The sequence below is a fragment of the Borostomias antarcticus genome (assembly GCF_949987555.1).
Source record: "Borostomias antarcticus genome assembly, chromosome: 17".
In the NCBI taxonomy this organism is placed as follows: domain Eukaryota; kingdom Metazoa; phylum Chordata; class Actinopteri; order Stomiiformes; family Stomiidae; genus Borostomias; species Borostomias antarcticus.
The window spans coordinates 4,493,341-4,513,530 of NC_140250.1; the positions used below are offsets into that span (position 1 = coordinate 4,493,341).

General features: G+C 46.5%; 1 protein-coding gene across 1 annotated transcript in view; it reads right to left on the bottom strand.

The window, feature by feature from the left end:
• Positions 1 to 20,190, bottom strand: part of mllt3 (MLLT3 super elongation complex subunit) — a gene marked incomplete at its 3' end in the record, with an annotated part of 46,073 nt that overhangs the window by 17,862 nt on the left and 8,021 nt on the right. Inside the window, exons 2-6 of the mRNA XM_084452345.1 lie at positions 5,962 to 6,044; positions 5,318 to 5,461; positions 3,786 to 3,824; positions 3,243 to 3,371; positions 497 to 1,117 (exon numbers count right to left, since the gene is read on the bottom strand). Coding sequence (XP_084308471.1) covers positions 497 to 1,117; positions 3,243 to 3,371; positions 3,786 to 3,824; positions 5,318 to 5,461; positions 5,962 to 6,044 — 1,016 coding nt within the window. The remainder of the gene's footprint in view (positions 1 to 496; positions 1,118 to 3,242; positions 3,372 to 3,785; positions 3,825 to 5,317; positions 5,462 to 5,961; positions 6,045 to 20,190) is intronic.

Consider the following 20,190-nt stretch of genomic DNA (forward strand, 5'->3'; position numbering starts at 1 on the left):
CAGTGTGTATGTGTGTGTGTGTGTGGGGGGGGGTTCCTGTTTGGCCATCCTGACAAAGGCATCCCTCTGCAGATGAGGGCCCACCATGTTCATTGCCCCCCTCCTGGAGCCCAGACCTCTGTCATGGGGATCCTCTCTGGATCCATCACTTGATGTTTACAGCTCCGGCGTGCTGAGGATGGGACTGAAACACCCCCTCCCCTCCCCCTCCCTAATAAAGCCTGCCCCAGGGCTGGGGGGTGGGGGGCAGGGCTGAGGGGGGGGGGGGGGGGGGCAGCATGTGTTGGAGTGCTACAAGGCAGGATTGCTTCCTCTTTCTTCACCTTCAATGAGAGTCTGGACACATATCCTGACCCCCCCCCCCTACAGACAAGTACCCACGCTGTGTCCAGCTCGTCTGTGTGATGCGGAACAGGTGGTGGTGTCCGCTCGATACATTTCCACGCAATCACACGTTCGCCGCGACAAGAGACGACGCGCTTCCGACGCCACTCACCTCCGATTTGGTAGACGCGTTGTCCTCTGAGTCATTGGGGTCCGCCGGCTCCTGGAACGGCGCCAGCGTCGGCGCCCTCCTGCGCTCGGCCACCCCGACGGCGTCCGTCCGCCGTTTCGCCGGGCGAACCCCAGACGCGTCCTTCGCCGGCTTCGCGTCCGCGTGATGGTGGTGGTGGTGGGGGTGCGGCAGGGAGGCAGGTCCCGCCGCCGCCTTCGCCCGCAACTCCGAGAAGCCCTTCTTGCGTTTTTTGGTCGCAAATTCCTCGCCGTCGGGACCCGGCGGCCGCTTGTTGAGGCCCGGTCCGGCGCCGTAGGGGTGGCCGACCTCCGACCTCTGCTCCCTGGACATAGACTTGGGCTCCTTGAAGCCCATCTTAGGGTTGGACGCCGTGTCCCTAAGCGGCTGGTTTTCTTTGGGTTTTCTGGAAGGATCTTTGGAGGCTTTGCTGCCAGGCTCCCTGCTGCTGTCTCTGAAGGCACTTTTGGGTTCTTTCGAGTCTCTCAAAGGCTTTTCCTTGTGGTCCTTGGAGGGTTTGTGGAGTTTGGAGAAGCTGTTGCTATTGGTGGTGGTGGTTGTGGTGGTGGTGAGGAGAGCGGTGTTGGTTCCCTTGGACCCATCCTGTAACAGAACACAACAATAGCTGTTCAGGTCCAGTAGATGTGATTAGGGGGGCTGAATTGGTCAGTTTGACCTCAGCCACCAGCAAGTCAGAGAGTTAAAATGTAAGTAGCAGACTGAATCAAGAGCAGAGGGCAAGTGCCAAGCGAGTGTTATAGCCATAACGCTGAGACATAAGGCCCCCTCTACACTCGGAAGATCAAATCTCAAAACCGCCTATTCTATCTGCGGTCACCTCAATACTCCCCACGCTGTCGATTTTCTTAAGGGAGAAGGGAGCGCCAAACTGCAGCGCAGTCCTTCAGACATTAACCGAGAGAGACAGTTTTGACGGTAATACCGGATGGTATGCGACGAGGGCGAGGGCCCGTTCCACTGGGGAAAGAAACGAAAAGGTTGGTTCCAGGCCCTGACCGTCAGGCTTAGGGAGAGAACGAGGGGCTTGTTTTGTCCGGCGCCGGCAGGGGGAGGGGTTCAGACCTAACAAGAGCACCGGGCACCTGGAGAGGGGGGGGTGAAATATGCTCGCTCTGAACGACAGGCCTCCTCGTCCTGGGGGTCGCACCTCCGGCCCCCTGTCAATATTTCATCAATGCCGTAAAGCCATTAAGCAGTCTAGACTGCGGGTGCGTTACGAGTCACAACCCACCCAAACTGCCACTAAAACTTTTTATTTTGTCTCTCCGCTCCTGACCCTGGGACCTCGGGACGTAAAGCTGCTGGCCCTCTCACACAGAACTAAACAACCCCCCCCCCCCCCCACTTCCCCCGGGGGCAAAAGAGACAATTTAAAAGGCTGTTTATGTCTGAGAACTTTAGTGGTCTTAAAGCGGTTGTCTATCTCTGAAGCGATAATCACTTCTTTTTTTTTTTGTGCAACACCTTCCGCGCAACTTTCCGACACCAAAAAACGCTAGCACTGAAGTAGCCTCTCCAAGTACGTCTTAAACTATATGAAGGTTGTGAACATGTAAAGACCGGTGAGAATTGAAGGTGCGCCGCGAACGAACGCGTAGAACTGCTGTAGTTCTGTCAAACGGCTAACATCCTAAGTGCCACAGATTTATTTGGTAGCCGACCCTGTGCGCTGACGTTCTTTAGTATCTCTTTTTACCATCACCTTGTGTTACTCTACTTACTGGTGACCTAAGCTGACAGAGTTTAACTTTCAAAGTGGACACTGGCTCACTTTACCTACATGAAGACATATCAACACACTATTGACGTTCTTACATCAGAACGTGATCTTGAACAGAAATGCCAATGAAGTTCCGCAAAACTAGACATTATGGTTTGTAAGTTTAGCTCAACAAAAAAAAACTACAACCTGAAAAGCTACTTTTCAGACGGCCAAATTAGGCACTCAAGTGAACTGGGGTAGACCCTCGACCTGCATGGAGGGGTTTGCCATGTGACATTGGTTGAAGATAATGGCGGAGTGTGTGTGTGTGTGTGTGCGTGCGTGCGTGCGTGTGCGTGCCTCCGCTCCATCAGTAATCCATCACACACACGGTCTGTTTGGATTGGAAACAGCTTCCATGTGCACCGGGCCTCTCGTAACCCCGGCCCTGCCGACGAGGACGACCGGCTGCCAAATGATACCGTTTAAAGAGACTAAAACTAACACTTAATAGAAGCAGCATGCCATTTTATTGATACGTACGGTTTACCGCTGTGACGGACGGCGGTCGCCTAACGGTGCATGTCCATGCGTTTTCCGCAGTCATTTGAGTACATGCATTTTCAACAATCAATTGAGCCGTTTATATTGCATGCACCTCGAGCTGCTATCACAAAAAAAAGAGATTCACACACTCAAGATTATACAGTGTAATTGATCTATTATGATTGCCTCTTGGTAGCATGAGACCCCGTTTGTCGTTGAAAGTCATTGGGATTGAGGGTGCAGTTTAAGACAAAAAAAAAAGGTTTAATGTCTTTGAGAATCCATGGATTTAAATGCCCTCAACATCTTTGAACCTGCCAAATATGCAGGGATTACAGGGTCAGGGACTTTGAAGAAGTGGCTATGCCTTGGAGGAGGGGCGGGGGGGTGGGGGGGGATGGGTGGATCTTGGAAGAATCTGTCTGGCTCAAGGCTGCGCCTGGAAAACCGCCAACTGACCTTTGACTGCAAGAAGGTTTTGCTCTTCTTAGAGTCCGAGAGGCTCAAGGTCAAAGAGCTGCTGGGCAGGGTGGACAGCTTGAGGTGCTGGCCGAACAGCGACGTGGAGCCCTCCTGCATCACCATCACCTCGCAGGGAACAGGGAGAGAGAGAAAACATTACAAAAAACACTCAGAATTGCAAATTTGCAAGCTAGTGTATCGATGGCCCTTGATAGGTCAAGGGGGTTCATCTGAACCTTTCCACTAAATATCAGAAATGTGAAGCAAGTTGGGTCATTTATTGTCTGGAAATGCGGTTAGGCACATGAAGGTAAGTATTAGGCCCAATTCCAGTCTTCCTCTCTCTGCTACAGTAGGCTAAGAGTACAGAACACGCAAGTAAAACACCATTTCATGGAACGAGATGTAAAACACGGTGCTGTGATTTATAAAACGATTCAAGTATAACCCCTTACGCCTTAGACCAAGAGTACGCTTCATCAACACCATCATGCTTATTCGCAACATTTAAGCGGGAGATGAGAACAGGACAAGCCTTACTTTAGAATCCTCTGAACTCCTTTTGTGAGGATCCCGTTGCTGTTGAAGACAACAAAACATAATCTTGTAATGTACACAGTGATTCACTAATATGAATACATGAATACTTCCTTTCAAATCACTGACATTACTAGAGGAGAACATGCTTTCACTTATGTAATCGTGTTAAATCAGAGCAAGGAACAACATACCATGATTTCATGATAATTTAATGAAATTATTCTCCTCTAAATATACAATAATATGTAGAGTTTTGTGGGGAAAGTGTGAAAATCCTTGCCACTACTTTGAGGGCCTTTTTCTCAGATCTTTGTGAAAGAATCCCAGATGGATAACTGCAGCTCCCTTTACTGGAGCTTATACTTTTCCCAAAGCTATTATCCTTTTTTTTTTAAAGGAATATATATATATATATATATATATATTACACACACACACAAATATATATATATATATATATACACACATGCACTCCTCATACACCCTATTGAAAGCTGATATTCTTTTGTTAGCACTGCTTATAGGAGGCGGGAGAAGAAAGGACAGAGTGTGTAAATAAAAAGCACTTAGCTCCACGTCATAAACCATCCAGATTGCGGGGCTGAGGCTAACACCAGCCTACCCTAATCTGCTGGAGTTACTCATTGTCTTGCCTATTGGGAGGTGTCATTCCTCTCGCTCTCTCACTCTTGCTCTCTCTCGCTCTCTCCGCAGTTGCTAACAGCATAGCGGGAAGGATGGTGCCTTGACAGTTAGTAAGGTCAGGTTTGCAAGTGTGTATGAAACCAAGATTCATTCACCTCCTTCCTCATAGAAAGTCATCACCCCCCACTAGCACAACCATGCCCTTCTCCCTGGAAACTAGATCCTAGATCCACAAAACCTGGATGGGTTGGGGATATAATTCCCACCCTTATCCACACAGTTACAAGTGTAGTCAGTTAGTTTCTGGCTCCTGTGCTGTGGTCAGATTTAGAGAGTAGTTTCTGACTACTGTGCTGTGGTCAGATTTAGAGAGTAGTTTCTGACTACTGTGTTGTGGTCAGATTTAGAGAGTAGTTTCTGGCTCCTGTGTTGTGGTCAGATTTAGAGAGTAGTTTCTGGCTCCTGTGTTGTGGTCAAATTTAGAGAGTAGTTTCTGACTACTGTGCTGTGGTCAGATTTAGAGAGTAGTTTCTGACTCCTGTGTTGTGGTCAGATTTAGAGAGTAGTTTCTAACTCCTGTGCTGTGGTCAGATTTAGAGACTAGTTTCTGGCTCCTGTGTTGTGGTCAGATTTAGAGAGTAGTTTCTGGCTCCTGTGTTGTGGTCAGATTTAGAGAGTAGTTTCTGGCTCCTGTGTTGTGGTCAGATTTAGAGAGTAGTTTCTGACTACTGTGCTGTGGTCAGATTTAGAGACTAGTTTCTGGCTCCTGTGTTGTGGTCAGATTTAGAGAGTAGTTTCTGACTACTGTGCTGTGGTCAGATTTAGAGAGTAGTTTCTGGCTCATGTGTTGTGGTCAGATCAGCCCCCTCCCCCCCCTCCTCTCCTACCCCTCCGGCCTTCAGAAGCTTCCTGTGGAACTCCTCGGTGGGGTTGTTGAAGGTGAGCTTCTCGCAGCGCAGGTGGTTGACGGGCGGGTGGCCGTCCAGGTGCAGGAACAGGTCGTAGTCAAAGCGCACTTTCTTGGGCTCTTCCTGGGGGGAGCGGTGGACCGCCCGTAGACAGGGCAAAACCAAATAGGGAAAAAAAAGTATATTATTAGAGAAACAATGATAGAATTCCTATCATATTGAACCATTTACTTTATACACAAGACAGAAGACTAGAGAACGCTGCTAGACAGTGCACCTGACACACCTGTACATAGAGAACTAGGTGCATGTCTGAAGTTGTAAAAATAGATTTTTATATATTATCAAACTCCACACAGAGCATTAACATGGTGTTGGACATTATATCTAGAATTATTGCAAACAAAGTATTGAGAAAAGGCAAAGTTTGGGCAAGGATTTTTATAAGCCATTTTTCACATACAGTATAAAGAAAATATAAACATCATGACAGATTTTTATTACCGCCAATTTCATTCAAAACACCCAATATGAAATTGTGGATATGGTTTGAATGTTCGAGAATGTTTTGTAAAGAACAGAACGGGTCATATTGCGTGAGTCAGAAGAAGAGTTCAAAGTACCTTATTTCTGAAGTACACCTCAATAGGCAAAATAAAGCCAGCGTATCCAGACTCCTCCACTTTGTAGGGTGGATCTTTGCAGACTGAAACACAAAGAGGAGTCACTTGTACACAATTTGCTTTGTGTCCCTTTGGAGGGTGTCCCCCCCACCCCCTCCCCACTTTGAATAACTACTTCTGAGAACTAAAACAATATTCAAGAATGTGTAAAAACTGACCATTAGTAGCAAACACACACAAATTCATCTCTTACACAAGATGGTGGTCTTTAAACACTGATCAAGGTAGCCTTCATTGCAGGCAACCGTTCGCGTCTGACACTTCTGCACTCAAAGGAGCGCGGGGTTCCACTCAGACAGTGACATTTGTTCGCCAGCCAGGAACCATCTGAGACGTCGCCTCTCCGGAGATCTCATTAGACCACAGCGCCGTTTCCGCCACACACCTGACGCGTCAATGCCAGAAATCGGGACCCAAATGAGTTGGGAAGAAAATGCAATAATCCGTTGGGAATCTAGCCTTAACAGACATGCCACGGGGCTGTGCGTTTGGTTCCCATCAGGCCTTTTCAGGACAAACAACCTGCTCTTCAGGTCAGGTGACCTCCTTAAGGACATCTGTTTGTCAGCCTCCGTATCCCAGAAGGCTTTGCAGCAGGAGTGCAAGTACCCCGGCAACAACTCGCCGACAATTTATGATTTATAATTGGAAAGCGGGAAGGCTGCTCATGTCAAGTTTACAAAACGATTGCCGATTGGCGAAACTGAAAGTTTCCATCTCATCACAAGATCACTGGTCAGATCCGGCTTAAAAAGTGGCCTGACTGGGGCTACATTTCCCGGCATGAATTATTTCCCCAGTCTGGCCCTGCTCAAGGCATCGTTGTTAACATGATTTTGTTCTTCACAGCCTACCCTCAATGGAGGCTTAAAAGAAAGCCTAGGTATGTGCAGTGTTTGCGATGACTAAATTGAAGATGAGGCTAGCTCCACTTCACATCGCTTAGCTTAAAAATCAGTTTTGTGATTCATATACAGTACAATAGGCTGGTTCTGTCAAAATAGATTCTCAGATGAAACAATACATGGCATTAAGGAATATTAACAATTATTTGTTTTTGTTCTCTTTAATGTTGCCTAGTATAGCAGACAGAATTAGAATTGAACCATAAATTAATTAGACATGTTTTAATAATCTGAATCAAAGCCATTAAGGTAGACATAGGCCAATATCAAACACCCAAATAAAGAGAGAATCATTCTTACATTCTGCAATAGTTTGAAGGTACCACAGCTTTTTACAGCAAAGATCCCCCCCCAAAAAATGTCAAAGATGCTCTCCAAAGTTGGCCAAATCTTCTCAACGGAGTCTAGGTCTTTGGTCTCCAGATTGCTTCCCGCCGTGAAGCCAACGACCACCACAGGAAACAAGTCTCTCACACACCGAACCCCAAAGTAAGGGCCCAGCCCCCCTCGGGGCGCCAAAGGCTAGACTGGGGCTGACCTCTGTGCCGGGGCCGTGCCGTCCAGAACCCAATAACGCTGCACAAATATTGTGGGTCGTGACTAATCGTGTGACTGGGTCAGATTCAATTACATAGAGCTGAAAGGTTCCATTCACCCGGGTGTATGTATGGAATACAGTGAGTCTAGGTTGAGGATAAGATGAGCCGAGCCACCCACAAACACGGGGATAGGCTTTGTCAACGTACTTTTTATATTCTAGCCTCTAGCTTCTTTTCCGAGAGATGGAGAATCAAGTTTGTGTACCTGAAGTGTGTGTGTGACTGTACTCTGTGTACAGTATGAGTGCCTGGGGGTTACTTTCAACACATGGCTCCCCCCAGGAGTGCCATCATCCAATGACAAAATAAATCTCCTTGCTGGCAAGGAAAGAATCAACCCCTCCTGACTAAAATTAGGCACTTTCCCACTAGAAAATCCCCTAGAACTCTCTATTCCCTAGAACTCCATGTAGATTGCATTCAGACAGCGGGGTAGAAGTTCTCTACCCCACGCGCAGAAACAAGGAACTCACATGCTATATCAAGGCAGTTGCGAGAGAGAGAAAATAACTCACTCAGATTTCTGTCAATGGGAAAATTTATTTTTTTCCAGCAGATGTTTTAGTTACAACAAGATTGAACTAGGAAAGTGGTGTGTTTACACATATGGTATTTATTCAGTTTAGTTTGAGAAATCCCCATGATGCTCTGCAGTAAACACAGAAGTGTTTGGTTGTTATCACAGACTTCATCCTCATCTGTCTATGGGGGGAAAAAATCCATCAGATGTCTTAATGTCTTACAACGATATTGAACTAGGAAAGCAGTTTTATGAGTGGGATTTATTCCGTTTTAGAAAATCAATTTGGGAAATCGATGTGATCGTTAATCACTGAAGTTTTTTTGCACAGTGAATTTAAACATGACGCTGTTAAATAAAACTTTGCCAGCAGGCTCCCTACTCAGCCAATCAGAAATATTCAGCATTACTGCCCCACCCACAAAGTACCCCCCGGCAAAAGTAATACCTTGCGAGCAGGGTCTTTTTGGGGGGTCGAAAGTCCCCTGCGAACCTGCCCATAGACCCCGGCCCCTTTGGTGTGAACATGGCGAGTTACCCCCAAAGGTCCACAGTTCGGGGGGAAAAGTATGGCAGTGTGAAAACACCTATTTTTCTACCTCTCACAACCAACATTCACCTACCACCATTCCAAGGTGGTCTCAAGTTAAAAGTGTGCAAAGAATACCATTATGCTACAAAACACATGATACAAACAATTTGATTACAATACATAAGAGTGTAGAATTGTATCTGTGTATAAGGCTGACTATCACGACAGAACATTGGGGCATGACTCGGGGCACGTATGGGAAGAACATATTGCGTTGTTTTGTCAGACAATATTATTGTCATAACAAACGATTGCATAACTCCATATCAGTGTTTGTTTCCTAATAGGCTGTGCCTAGTCTGGCATATCCAGGCCCATCTCCACACTTTGTTTACACTGTGCCAGCACTGGAGAAACGCCATCCTGGCTGTTTCTCCAGGTTGAAAAGGTCACAGACTGTACATCTGGCCAAGCGACTGCGACGGTGAGCCGCACAATACAGTCATTGACCTGGAACAGGAACTTTGCCAAAGATTACAGTGGAGTTTGGAGGAGAGACTGAAGCCATGCCTTTTACTGGGCTCTCCTTCTCCCCTGTACTGGATCAAGCCGAGATGCCAATCACAGAACAATGCTAGTCAGAATGCATTTGCCCTTTCCCCAAAGACTGGTTTGTAATGAGCTAGAGGTGGACGGCAGGTCGAACTATAAAAAGGAAAAAAAATATATATATTATTATTATTATTATTATAGTAGTAGTAATAAAAAATATAATACGCACATACATATGTATAATGTATACAAATATATACGTGCACACATGTACACACACCTTATATAAAGAATCCCAGATGGATAACTGTCTGCAACTCCATTTACTGGAGCCTGTACTTTTCCCAAAGCCATTGTCCTCCAATATATACTGTACACTGCATGGACAAAAGTATTGGGACACACCTCTTAATCATTGAATTCAGGTGTTTCAGTCCCATTGCCACAGGTGTATAAAATCAAGCACCTAGCCATGCACTCTGCCTCTACAAACATTTGTGAAAGAATGGGTCGTTCTAAAGAGCTCACTGAATTCCAGCTTGGTACTGTAATAGGATGCCACCATTCCAATAAGTCAGTTAGTGAAATTTCTTCCCTCCTAGATATTCCACGATCAACTAAGAGGTGTAATTGCAAAGTGGAAGCATTTAGGAGCCACAGCAACTCAGCCATGAAGTGGCAGACCACGTAAAGTTACAGATCGGGGTCGCTGAGTGCCGAGGCGCAGAGTGCGTAAAAATCGCCAACGCTCTGCTGACTCAGAGTTCCAGACCTCCTCTGGCTTTAACATCAGCACAAAAACTGTGCGCTGGGAGCTTAATGACATGGGTTTCTATGGCCGAGCAGCTGTACATCACCAAGCACAATGCCAAGCGTCGGATGAAGTGGTGTAAAGCACGCTGCCATTGGACTCTGGAGCAGTGGAAACGTGTTCTGTGGAGTGACGAGTCACGCTTCTCTATCTGGCAGTCTGATGGATGAGTCTGGGTTTGCCGAATGCCAGGAGAACGTTACCTGCCTGACTCCATTGTGCCAACTGTAAAGTTTGGTGGAGGAGGGATAATGGTCTGGGGTTGTTTTTCTGGGGTTGGCCTAGGCCCCTTAGTTCCAGTGAAGGGAAATGTTAATGCTTCAGCTTACCAAGACTTTTTGGACAATTCTATGCTTCCAACTTTGTGGGAACAGTTTGGGGAGGGTCCTTTTCTGTTCCAGCATGACTGTGCTCCAGTGCACAAAACAAGGTCCATAAAAGCATGGTTGGGTGAGGTTGGTGTGGAACTTGAGTCAGTCCCATACAGAACCCTGACCCAGCAAACACCTTTGAGATGAACTAGATGAACTGGATTCAACTGGATGAATGGGCAAAAGTTCCCACAGACACACTCCAAAATCTTGTAGAAAGCCTTCCCAGAAGAGTGGAAGCTGTTATAGCTGCAAAGGGGGGACCAACTCCATATTAATCCCTATGAATTGGATGTCATAAAAACCCCTCTAGGTGTAATGTGTTAGACGGCCCAATACTTTTATAGTGTATATGAGCTTCATTTATATGGGAGCTTCATCTCCTGCCTCAACTAGTTTCTATTGCTTCTGAAATCAACTTTTGATTTCCTCCCATCCTACCACAATTCAATCCTCAGATCCAGCTCCAACCTCTTAGTCCAACTATATCCTCTTACAGGATCCTATCATCCCACAAAGGGCCAGCAGGTTTTCAGTGTCTGTAATATGGACTGTTAAAATACAGTTCACTAATTATGCAAAACTTGCAAATGACGAGATGAGAGGTCAGGAGGGAGAGAGAGGTAATTTGGCTATTTATGTTTTTTGTCTATATTTGATGCTGTATGACCCTCATAAAGCAAGTCATTTAATAAAAAAATAATCTATTCATAGCACTATAAACAGTGGATATTAACACTGTGGTGAAAATCCAAATCATTAGAAACTAGCGTTTCACCTAGTGAGCCAGGAAACATTTGGGCCCCAACTTTACTGTAGAAAAAAATCAGAATCCAGTCTGATCCGAACAAAAAACTACTGTAATACAAAAATAAACATTTGGGAAATTAGCCTTCATCAGTTTAAAATGTTGGTTATCACATATATCAACATATAACATATGTTGGATGTTATTCTTTTCAATCACGTACACGCTGACTGATTTGGGTTTGGCAGTGGCACAAACGGTCTTGCCTAACATAATGACTAACGGTCTTTTCTAGCGAGACCATACAGAGGAAGGTGAGGAGGTGAAACAATTCAATTAAATAATTTATTACCCCGTCAACAAGTTGATAGGAATGTCTTCACTCATCAACATCGAAATAAACATCAGAACAAACTGCACACCACACACGAGTAGTACAATACGCATGCAGGTAGAACAATAGTATCGTAAGACACAAAGTGCAACAGTCCAAGGTGCCAAGTGTTCCTGAGGTGTTCTCAGTGCAAGGTCAGATGCCGGAGAGCTTGGGGATAGGCGCCATCCCAGAAAAGAGGCGCTCTGCCTTTAATGCTCCTGTATCTCCTCCTTGATGGGAGCAGATTCATTAGGCAGTGGGCTGGATGAGAAGGATCGGCTGTCGTCCGTTTAACCTACTTAACTATTCTGGTGGAGTAGATAGAAGACGGCGAGGGGAGACCACAGCCCATGATTTTAGATGCTCCTCTGCGTATAACTCTCTCCGGCCGAGTCCTGTCCTGAGTGGTTATGTTGCTGTACCAGACGAGGATGGAAAAAGGGAGCACGCTCTCTATGGCTGGTCTGTAGAAGTGAGTCACGGCTGCAGTCGCTGGCGGGCCCCGGGAGGAAAGGTGATGGTGGGAGGCGAACGCTGCACAATAAGGAAAACCACACCCGGACTTTTCGGAGGAGAGCGGCCGCAGAGGGATAGCGGTGTCCACTAGCCGGGACAGATTCTCAAAGTGGTGTCGTCGGAGCGCCTGGCCCCTCGGGTTTGGTCAGGCGCTTGTTAGCGTTTGTTAGCGTCCAGCGCCACGTCGCCCCCCGACCCACGTGTGAAATCAGAAGACACATTTAAAAGGGGCGGAGCTCGACAGCAGCCGCCCACCGACAGAGCTGGCTGCAGGTGTTCACACGGGTCAGTCTCAGAGAGGAGGAGGAGTCCATATGGGGGAGTTTGGGGGGGGGGACTGGCTCGTGCCACATTTTGGTTTTACTCGCACCTCTACAGTATTCAACACTACACTACACCTCAGGTCAGGTTTTCCCTTGTAAAAGTAAGGTCTCGTGACACAGCTTGTGCCGACGTTTAGCATTTTTGACACACACTATACTTCAATGATCAAAACACTGTACTTCAATGATCAAAACCCTTTCGAGGACAATGTGAAAATACCTTTCAATGGATCAATAGATTCCATAGCATAGTATCCTGAATTTCTCAATCCCAAATTGAGGCCTTTGTCTTGAGCTCGGCTGACTCAGCTGACAACAATAGTCATGAGTCAGCATCAGCCTGAATAAAAGCACAGGCCATTAAACAAGCAAACAAAACTAAATGCCCTTTCCATCTCACTCCGATGGTTTGGATATCTACTAGTGGCAAAAATGCTATTAAAGTGGAGCAAGTTTGAATGTCAAAAATGATTTCCTTACTTTCTCGTACCCTTTTCTCCTGCTTTTGAAATGAAGATGGCTTAACAGTTACAGGCTCAAGTTCCCGGTTTGACCATTTGGGACATGCCTAGAATTACATACCAAATAACCCTCCCACCCCCCACCCCTCAAAAAAAATCATAGACTGAAACTGAATGCTTGTACTTATAGGAAGTGAGAAGAGAGGATGTGAAGACGACAGGATAGACATTTGAAATCCCACTCAATTTATGGTGCTGTAGGGGGTAACAGAAGTGAAACTGCTGGAGTGTCTACCCTGTGCAGAGGCCCTCACGTGGCCAGGCTCTCATTAAACCGGATCATTCATTTTCATTTGGCAGTGCTGCGGCTGCCGACATAAGATAACAAACCACTGGAAATAATTAAATTGGTTGGCTGATAGTTCGTCCAAGCCATGGACCGACTGACGACCTACTCCAGCTTCCTTAAGTGCTGTTGCTGTGACTTTGGCACGAGCTCATGGGGAACCGCCAAGCCCTAGACTGATTACAGGAAATGGTCATCAAATTATTTTCGCCAGGTCTTCATGTGGTTCCTACCTGGGTGAGAGTGAATTCGATTCAAGGGAAAAGAACACTGGGCCTCATTCACCAGCCATTACCAAGCAATTCCTTCTTAACACACTGATTCTGGCATTCGCCAATGTTTTCTCATTTGGGATTTGTTCGACGTTACAGTAAGAACAGAATCTACGAACACTGAAGAGCAGTCCTACACACATTTCAGTGCTGACAAAGTTTTTGTTCGTGCAAAATCATTGGTTATTATGTTTCCTTCAGTTCTACAGTTGCATAATATTAGTGGATTGGAATATTATCAGATTGGAATACAATTATATTTGTATTGTAATATATTTGATTTAATAATTGTTTTTCCCTTTTACAAGTCATAGTGCTGTCTTTCCAATAATAGGCCTGATGTGCTGGTTCAGCTCAGATAACTGTTGTGCTCTCTTCTCCAGGTACAGTGTTCACTGAATGAGTAATAACTCCCCATGAATCCATTTGTTTGTGTTATTTTATATCCACTACTGACGCCACTAAATATGACCGGTGGAGTCCGGTGCTCCTCCATCTTTAGATTTTAATTTGGGCGTTCGTGACCCCTAACTCATCTTTTCTTTTCAATTTCTGTGTGTGATTCCTGTGCGTTTCACTGTGCCGCTAGTCAGTATCGTTTCCACCCTCTCTTTAAGGAATCCGTTTTTAATCTTCTTTTTTTTTTTTTTAAAGATCGGATTTAAATCGGATTTAAAAAGCTCACTAGCAGTTGTGCCCAGGGCATAATTAAGCAGGGCGTCGCTCGAAACAACAAGGAGGTCGGAAACCAGCAGCCGTGACAAAACAGAGGGATGTGGTGTTTAAGCGTCGTCGTCATATTTAGTCACAAACGTAACATTTTAGCGCACTTCCCTCAAAATCTCAGAATTTCCGTGTTCGTCTGAAATCTGTGTGCCTTGATTCTGTGATTCCGTCTGTTATCCGCAATGTAGAAATGATGTACTTAGTACCGCAACTACACAAAGGCCGACCAATCATAATTCAATGTCAAAATATAGGTAATCCTCAACTACACACAACACAGCATCATGTACAGTAGGCTATGAGGCACAGTTGGGCAATGCAAAAATATTGTCTGAATCTCTATAATATGAACTGCAACATGACAAGGTAGAAACAACCACCATGGTCAGTGACACCAACAGTTACCAGGGTGCTCTGGTGCAAATCAGAGATCTTTCAGCCCTGCTTCCTGAGCAGGTGCCAGACTCTTGTTTGGATAGACAGTTTGCTTCTGTTTTCCAGCGGTGGTGAGCTGGGGCTTCTTCGGGTTAGTGAAAACACCCAAGTGGCAAACTTGAGAGCCTTGTATGAGAGGGCTTCCCCAGAGCACGCCATGCCACAGAGGGAGGGGGGCGGTCATGTGCACAGGTGCGAGTCCACGCCCACCTCGCGGGAAAAGACGCCACAGATGGGGTTTGTTCACTGATTACAGAGCTTGTCCTCCGGAATCCGTGCTGGGGACCATTTCTGAAGAGATCTGGGAGGGAGAGAGGGGTCTGAGAGGGAGTGTGAAGCCCCCCTACCAATGAACATCACTGCCAACCTCACGCCAAAACCAAACCCTCCCACTGAATAGCTTCCCCACTGGTGTCTCCACTGGGAACAGTCTGTTCTGGCCTGGTCGACTGAGGTTGGCTGACAGCCTTTGTTGATCAATCTGTAGTTTGGTGCGGTTGAATAACGGGGTTTTGAATATGCAAAGAAAAATAATAATCTGAAGATCTTATTTAGGAGCAATATATTTATATAAATATATTCTATCCCAGCCTTCCTCCAAGGTTCAGACGTGATGTGATTCATACCTTAGCCCCATGCATCCTTTCCCTTCACAGCAGGGATCCACTGAGCTGAAACAGCTGAACCACCCTCCGAAACACCGAAGTAAGCTGTCCGCGGCTGACCCCCGTGAGACGACGCACGCCCTGCCGTCTTTCTGACTCTGCTCCCACCCTCCGCACGAAGGACCTCTCTCCCTTATCGTCCCGGAACTCCCATCATCCTTCAGTGGAGAGCGGAAGAGCGCATTTTCTCTCAGAGCGCCGCGAGTCCTAATGGGCAGCCCTCCGGTACGCACGGGAGGCAGGTTTGAACCATTAGATCTGTGGTTTCTCTCTGATGCCAGCCATCCCCAGTAATAGACCATTAGGTGAGGGAACGCATTCCTTATGCTCAAAGCCCCCCAACCCCCCCAAAAGCAGCAACTGCAAGAGGTTTACTGGAAATCCAAGCGCACCTATTAAATGACACCATACCAGGGCGATTAGCTGCTTGGTAAAATTTCATTCTAATTAAAAGGCCCTTCATTAAGGTGACGTCATATCCTGCACAGCAGTGGCTTTCAAACTGTTTACACCACATACCACCTCAGAAAATATTTGGCTCTCCCACACGACCTTTATTATGACCGCTGTTAAAATACAGTAGCGTAGGCGTACCCAGTTCACACGGGAGGCAAATTTATTACTGATAAAAATATGATTTATTGTGACTGCCGTCAGCCACAGCCACGGTGTACAAAGGGGTAGTACTAGAAGTGGCACTTAAATTCTTCCACACAAACTCTCATACAACGCAATTCCTCTCTCTCTCTCTCTCTCTCCCCCTCACACACACACACACACACACACACAGCAAGTGAGAACATTAAGAATAGGCTGAGCTCCTGAGCTGCACAATCATATTCATAACTGACGTAAACAAGAAAATTGACCAAATCGGCAGCATCACTAGTCTTGCTTAGTCTAGCTTTGTGGAATAATAGTGACTGCTGTTTATGCTCTCAGTCAAGTGTTTTTTACGTCAACTGCCATGGCTCTCATTTCACGACACAATGTCGTTTGAAAGTGACACCAAGTTTAACCGCTTGGCAGCGTTCTCCCCACACAATGCCTGTCATCTATCTGGCTAACGGTAGACAACAGAGACGGCTGTTCGCCAATTGTGAACGCCGGTGCGATACAAAGCTTCAGTTTGTCACGTTTTGTTCTTTGAAAATCATCTAGTTTGTCTTTCAGCACTGTGCGTTTGGTTGCTGTTTGAGATGCGTTGGCTTCATGGACTCCTTGCCAAGAACATCACCACATACCACACACTGGCCTGGGCGCTTGCTCCACCCCCCTCCAGCTGAGCTTGACGTACTGTAACTCATCGCAACAAAAATATTACAGGAAAGGCAGTTAAATCCCTTTTCAATGATCTCATGGCTATTTTAATGTGTAGTAGTATTTTATGCATTCATATTTTATTTCATTTAAATCATATATTTCGGATTTACCGTCATAGTTTGAGAACCACTGCTGTGAATGATAGTTTTTCAGTCTCCCACTCAGTGCTCCTGAACTTAGACGGGCTTAAAAGGCCGAATCCTCCACCGTATTTTCCCTAGCACTCTGTGCCGTCAATGCGGAGGCTACTGTGGAGTCATCAAGGCCGCTGGTTCTCTCCATCACTCTCCACATTCAGTCCATCCCCCTCCCCTCCTTCCTCCAACGCAGGGTTTCAAATGAGCCCCACTGGCCTGTAACTCGTTTCTACGACCTTTGGCCCCCTCTGTTTTTGTCCCCCCATTGACAGCTGCTGTACCACATGTTTTGGTTTCATTAGTACCATGCAGGGTGGATTTAGTACAATCTCCTTGCTTCTGTTCTATTCGGACTGCAATTGCAAGTAAATTATCAAATAAAATGTGTCTCCATTAAAAATTTGTACCATTTCTCTACAAATGGCCAAAAGACATCTTGCCCATCTCTGTCCACTCTAGAGATACCACACATGATGACCACTGTCCCTGGACTTCCACAGATCCCACTCTCAAACTATAAACCAAGGTATCAAATTCAATGACTGAGGCTACTTGTCAAATACATTTCTCGTATTTCAAGAATTAAGCAGCCTTTCCGTCCACTTAGTTAAAAACACACACAAAAGATTACTGTTACTTTAAGTCATGGATAATGTAGTCTGCCAAAAACCGCCCTGACTAATCGCTTTAACTTCATATCTAAAAGGGCAGTGACAGCCTGGTCTTTGTAAAGCGAGTATGTACCAAAAAAAAAGAGATGAACCCGAAGGAAAACCGTGTGCTTCGCCAAAAATCCCGACTGTTAAAAGACAACAGCTTATTTATTTTTCCCTGACAGTATTATTGAGCCTGTGGTTTATGGAATGTATGTTAATTTGAGTGGAGTTGGGCTCCCAGTGATAATGATACAGAATTGAGTTCAGCTTCTCACTGCTCGCAAAACTGACTGGACACTGCGTGATTCGTTGTTGCTGAGCTTACACAGCTGGAACTGTGTGTCTGGTTTTTGGCTCGATGTTCCTGTTATGAGCACCAAATGTTAAGCCTCTGATTGACTTTGGAATAAACACAAACTACGCATTGCTAACATAAAAAGGAAAAACATGAGGCATACAGGAAATCTGGACAAAACTCATCCCAATATTTCTCCCAAGGTAATTTACTTGCCTAGTAAATCCCTCCTAAATTTTTTGTCCATTATCAAGAACACTGTAGAATAGCAAATATCCAAAATGGAGTATGACAGGCCTGAGTAAAAATGCAGATTTAAAACAAGAACTCAAATTCCACTTTAGTCAGTCCATTTTAGCCTTGCCATTTGTCTTACTACTGAAATAAGAGGTCCTCTATGTCCTGACTAAAATGCTTCAGCTTTGCTTTCTAGAGGTGCTGCAGAAACAGACAAAATGTTTTATGGCGCGCACGAGAGGGGAGAAGGGAGTAAAAAAAGACCTGCCAACAGACAGCCCTTATAAACCATGCTTCAATAAACCACTTCCTCCACCCACCGTTCATTGACAAAACTACTGGAGAGTGAGCATTTATGGCCCAGTTCCTGTTTTTCAGCGGGCGACTGCTGCTCCCTCTCCCCTGTTCCGTCAGCACCCCCCCCCCCCCCACCCCCTTTTTATTTCGGCAGCGACGGCGGCCGACAGGTCCCCCCCACCCCCCCCCCCCCGCCCGAGTCTTTGTGCTCCACCTATACAAGTAGGCATGATTTCTGCTGAGTCGTAAAACAATTACTAGCAAATTCCTGGATCCCTTTGATTTCTGGCCAGAGGCTGGAAAAGGGGGAGGAGGAGCAGGGGTTCGAGGGTGCCTCGGCGAGACAGTGGGGTACGCCGGTACCTCTGCTAGACAGTCAGGGGTAGGCCTAGTAGAGGTGATTGTGTTGGGGGTGGGAAGGGGTGTGGGTGTGTGTGGGGGGTGGGAGGGTGGTTAAAGATCTTTGTCCAGAGCCGGGAACATCAGTGGACTGGAGCTTTTTATGACAGGAGATCCTGTGGGTTTTTAGGAAATGGTAGAATTTAGGCTCCTGTGCGCGCACACATTCTACAGTGCCTGCCATCCCAAGTAGGCTACCCAAACAATGACACGGGCTCCGGTCAGAATCTGTGCTTCATAGATGCGCTGTGCAACATCTTTCTGCATGCATGGGCTGTGCTACACGGCACTTCTATCGCCACGGTAACGACATACATGCCCAGCTCAAGTTTGTTTACATTTTGGGCAAAAGGCTTATTCATCTCTACGGTAACCATACAGGAGCCCAGCTCTGCGTTTTCATCCTGCGAACACACTAACCAGTCGATCGCAACTGCGAGACAACCAACCAATCACGGCCCATAATTTATGACGGTGTCTGTGACCTTGCGAAACGCAGGGCCCGCTCGACACTTCCGCACTCCAAATTGGACGTCAGATCACAGATGTGTCAAGTGGACATAATTTCTTTGCCCGTAGCCCTGTGTCACGTGGCGCTCCTCTCTCAGGCAACATATCAGCCGTTAGAAGTGCTGACGGTTCGCCCCATCTTGAGGGGGATCTGGTGAGAGTGCAGCACATCTCCGGTGGGCCAGGATCATTACGAGCAGAGCAGGTGACATGGCATGCCTCAGGGCTGGTGAGACCCAATTATTTCAACTGTCTCCCTCATTATACAATCCCTGCTAGCGTGCCCCGCCTGCAACGCACACTCCCCTATGGCAACCGCTGTGAGCCATATCCGTGTAGTATAAGTAAAAGTATCTATGCAGCACATAGCTTTGCACACCATTTTTGGCATGCTCCTTGTGTGTGTGTGTGTTCATTTGGCGCAATTTTACCACGCGGTTAATATGGCGCCGCCTCTTCGCCGTATCACTCCAGCTAAAACTGACCCCCGTGTTCTAACGAGACACTAATTTCACCGAATGATTGCCTCCGCATTATCTCTGCGCTGCAGGGCAGGCGACGTCGTTATCGTCCGCCGCTTCCTGGATGGGTCAGAGCGGAGGGGGAAACGCGCAGACTTTCCTGTGTTGATTCTGCATCTGATATCTTATTTCGGCACCGTACGCGGTGCGGTGCGCCGACGCCGAGCCACAGATGAGGGATCAGGAAGTACCGCAAACAGGGGAAGGGGAAAAGTTAAAGGGCTTCATGCTAGCACTCCACAGGCACAGGAGGAGCCCAGGGGCTAACATGTTGACCCAATCATTAAGACACTACTATGGAGGGGGAACAGGGGCGGGGTGTGCGTGTGTGTGTGCGTGCACCAATTTAATCTGGTTCAGTTTAGAGAGCTCCCTTTGCCAATAATAGGAGCTTGAGAGAGAGAGGCCCTTCAGTGACTGGGTTAACCTGCAGGATTGCATTAGAACACTTACACAATCAGAATGAAAATATTCAGTACAGCCCTCCTGCCGCTGACTAAATGTTTATAAGCCCACTTAATTGAAAGTCCATTTAACAGGAACATTCAATGATGGATGTGGGCTTGTACTCTAATGACTTCTCCCAGTAAATGCGGGAGTAAAACCTCAAAGCTCTTCAATTAAGTTATGCAACTA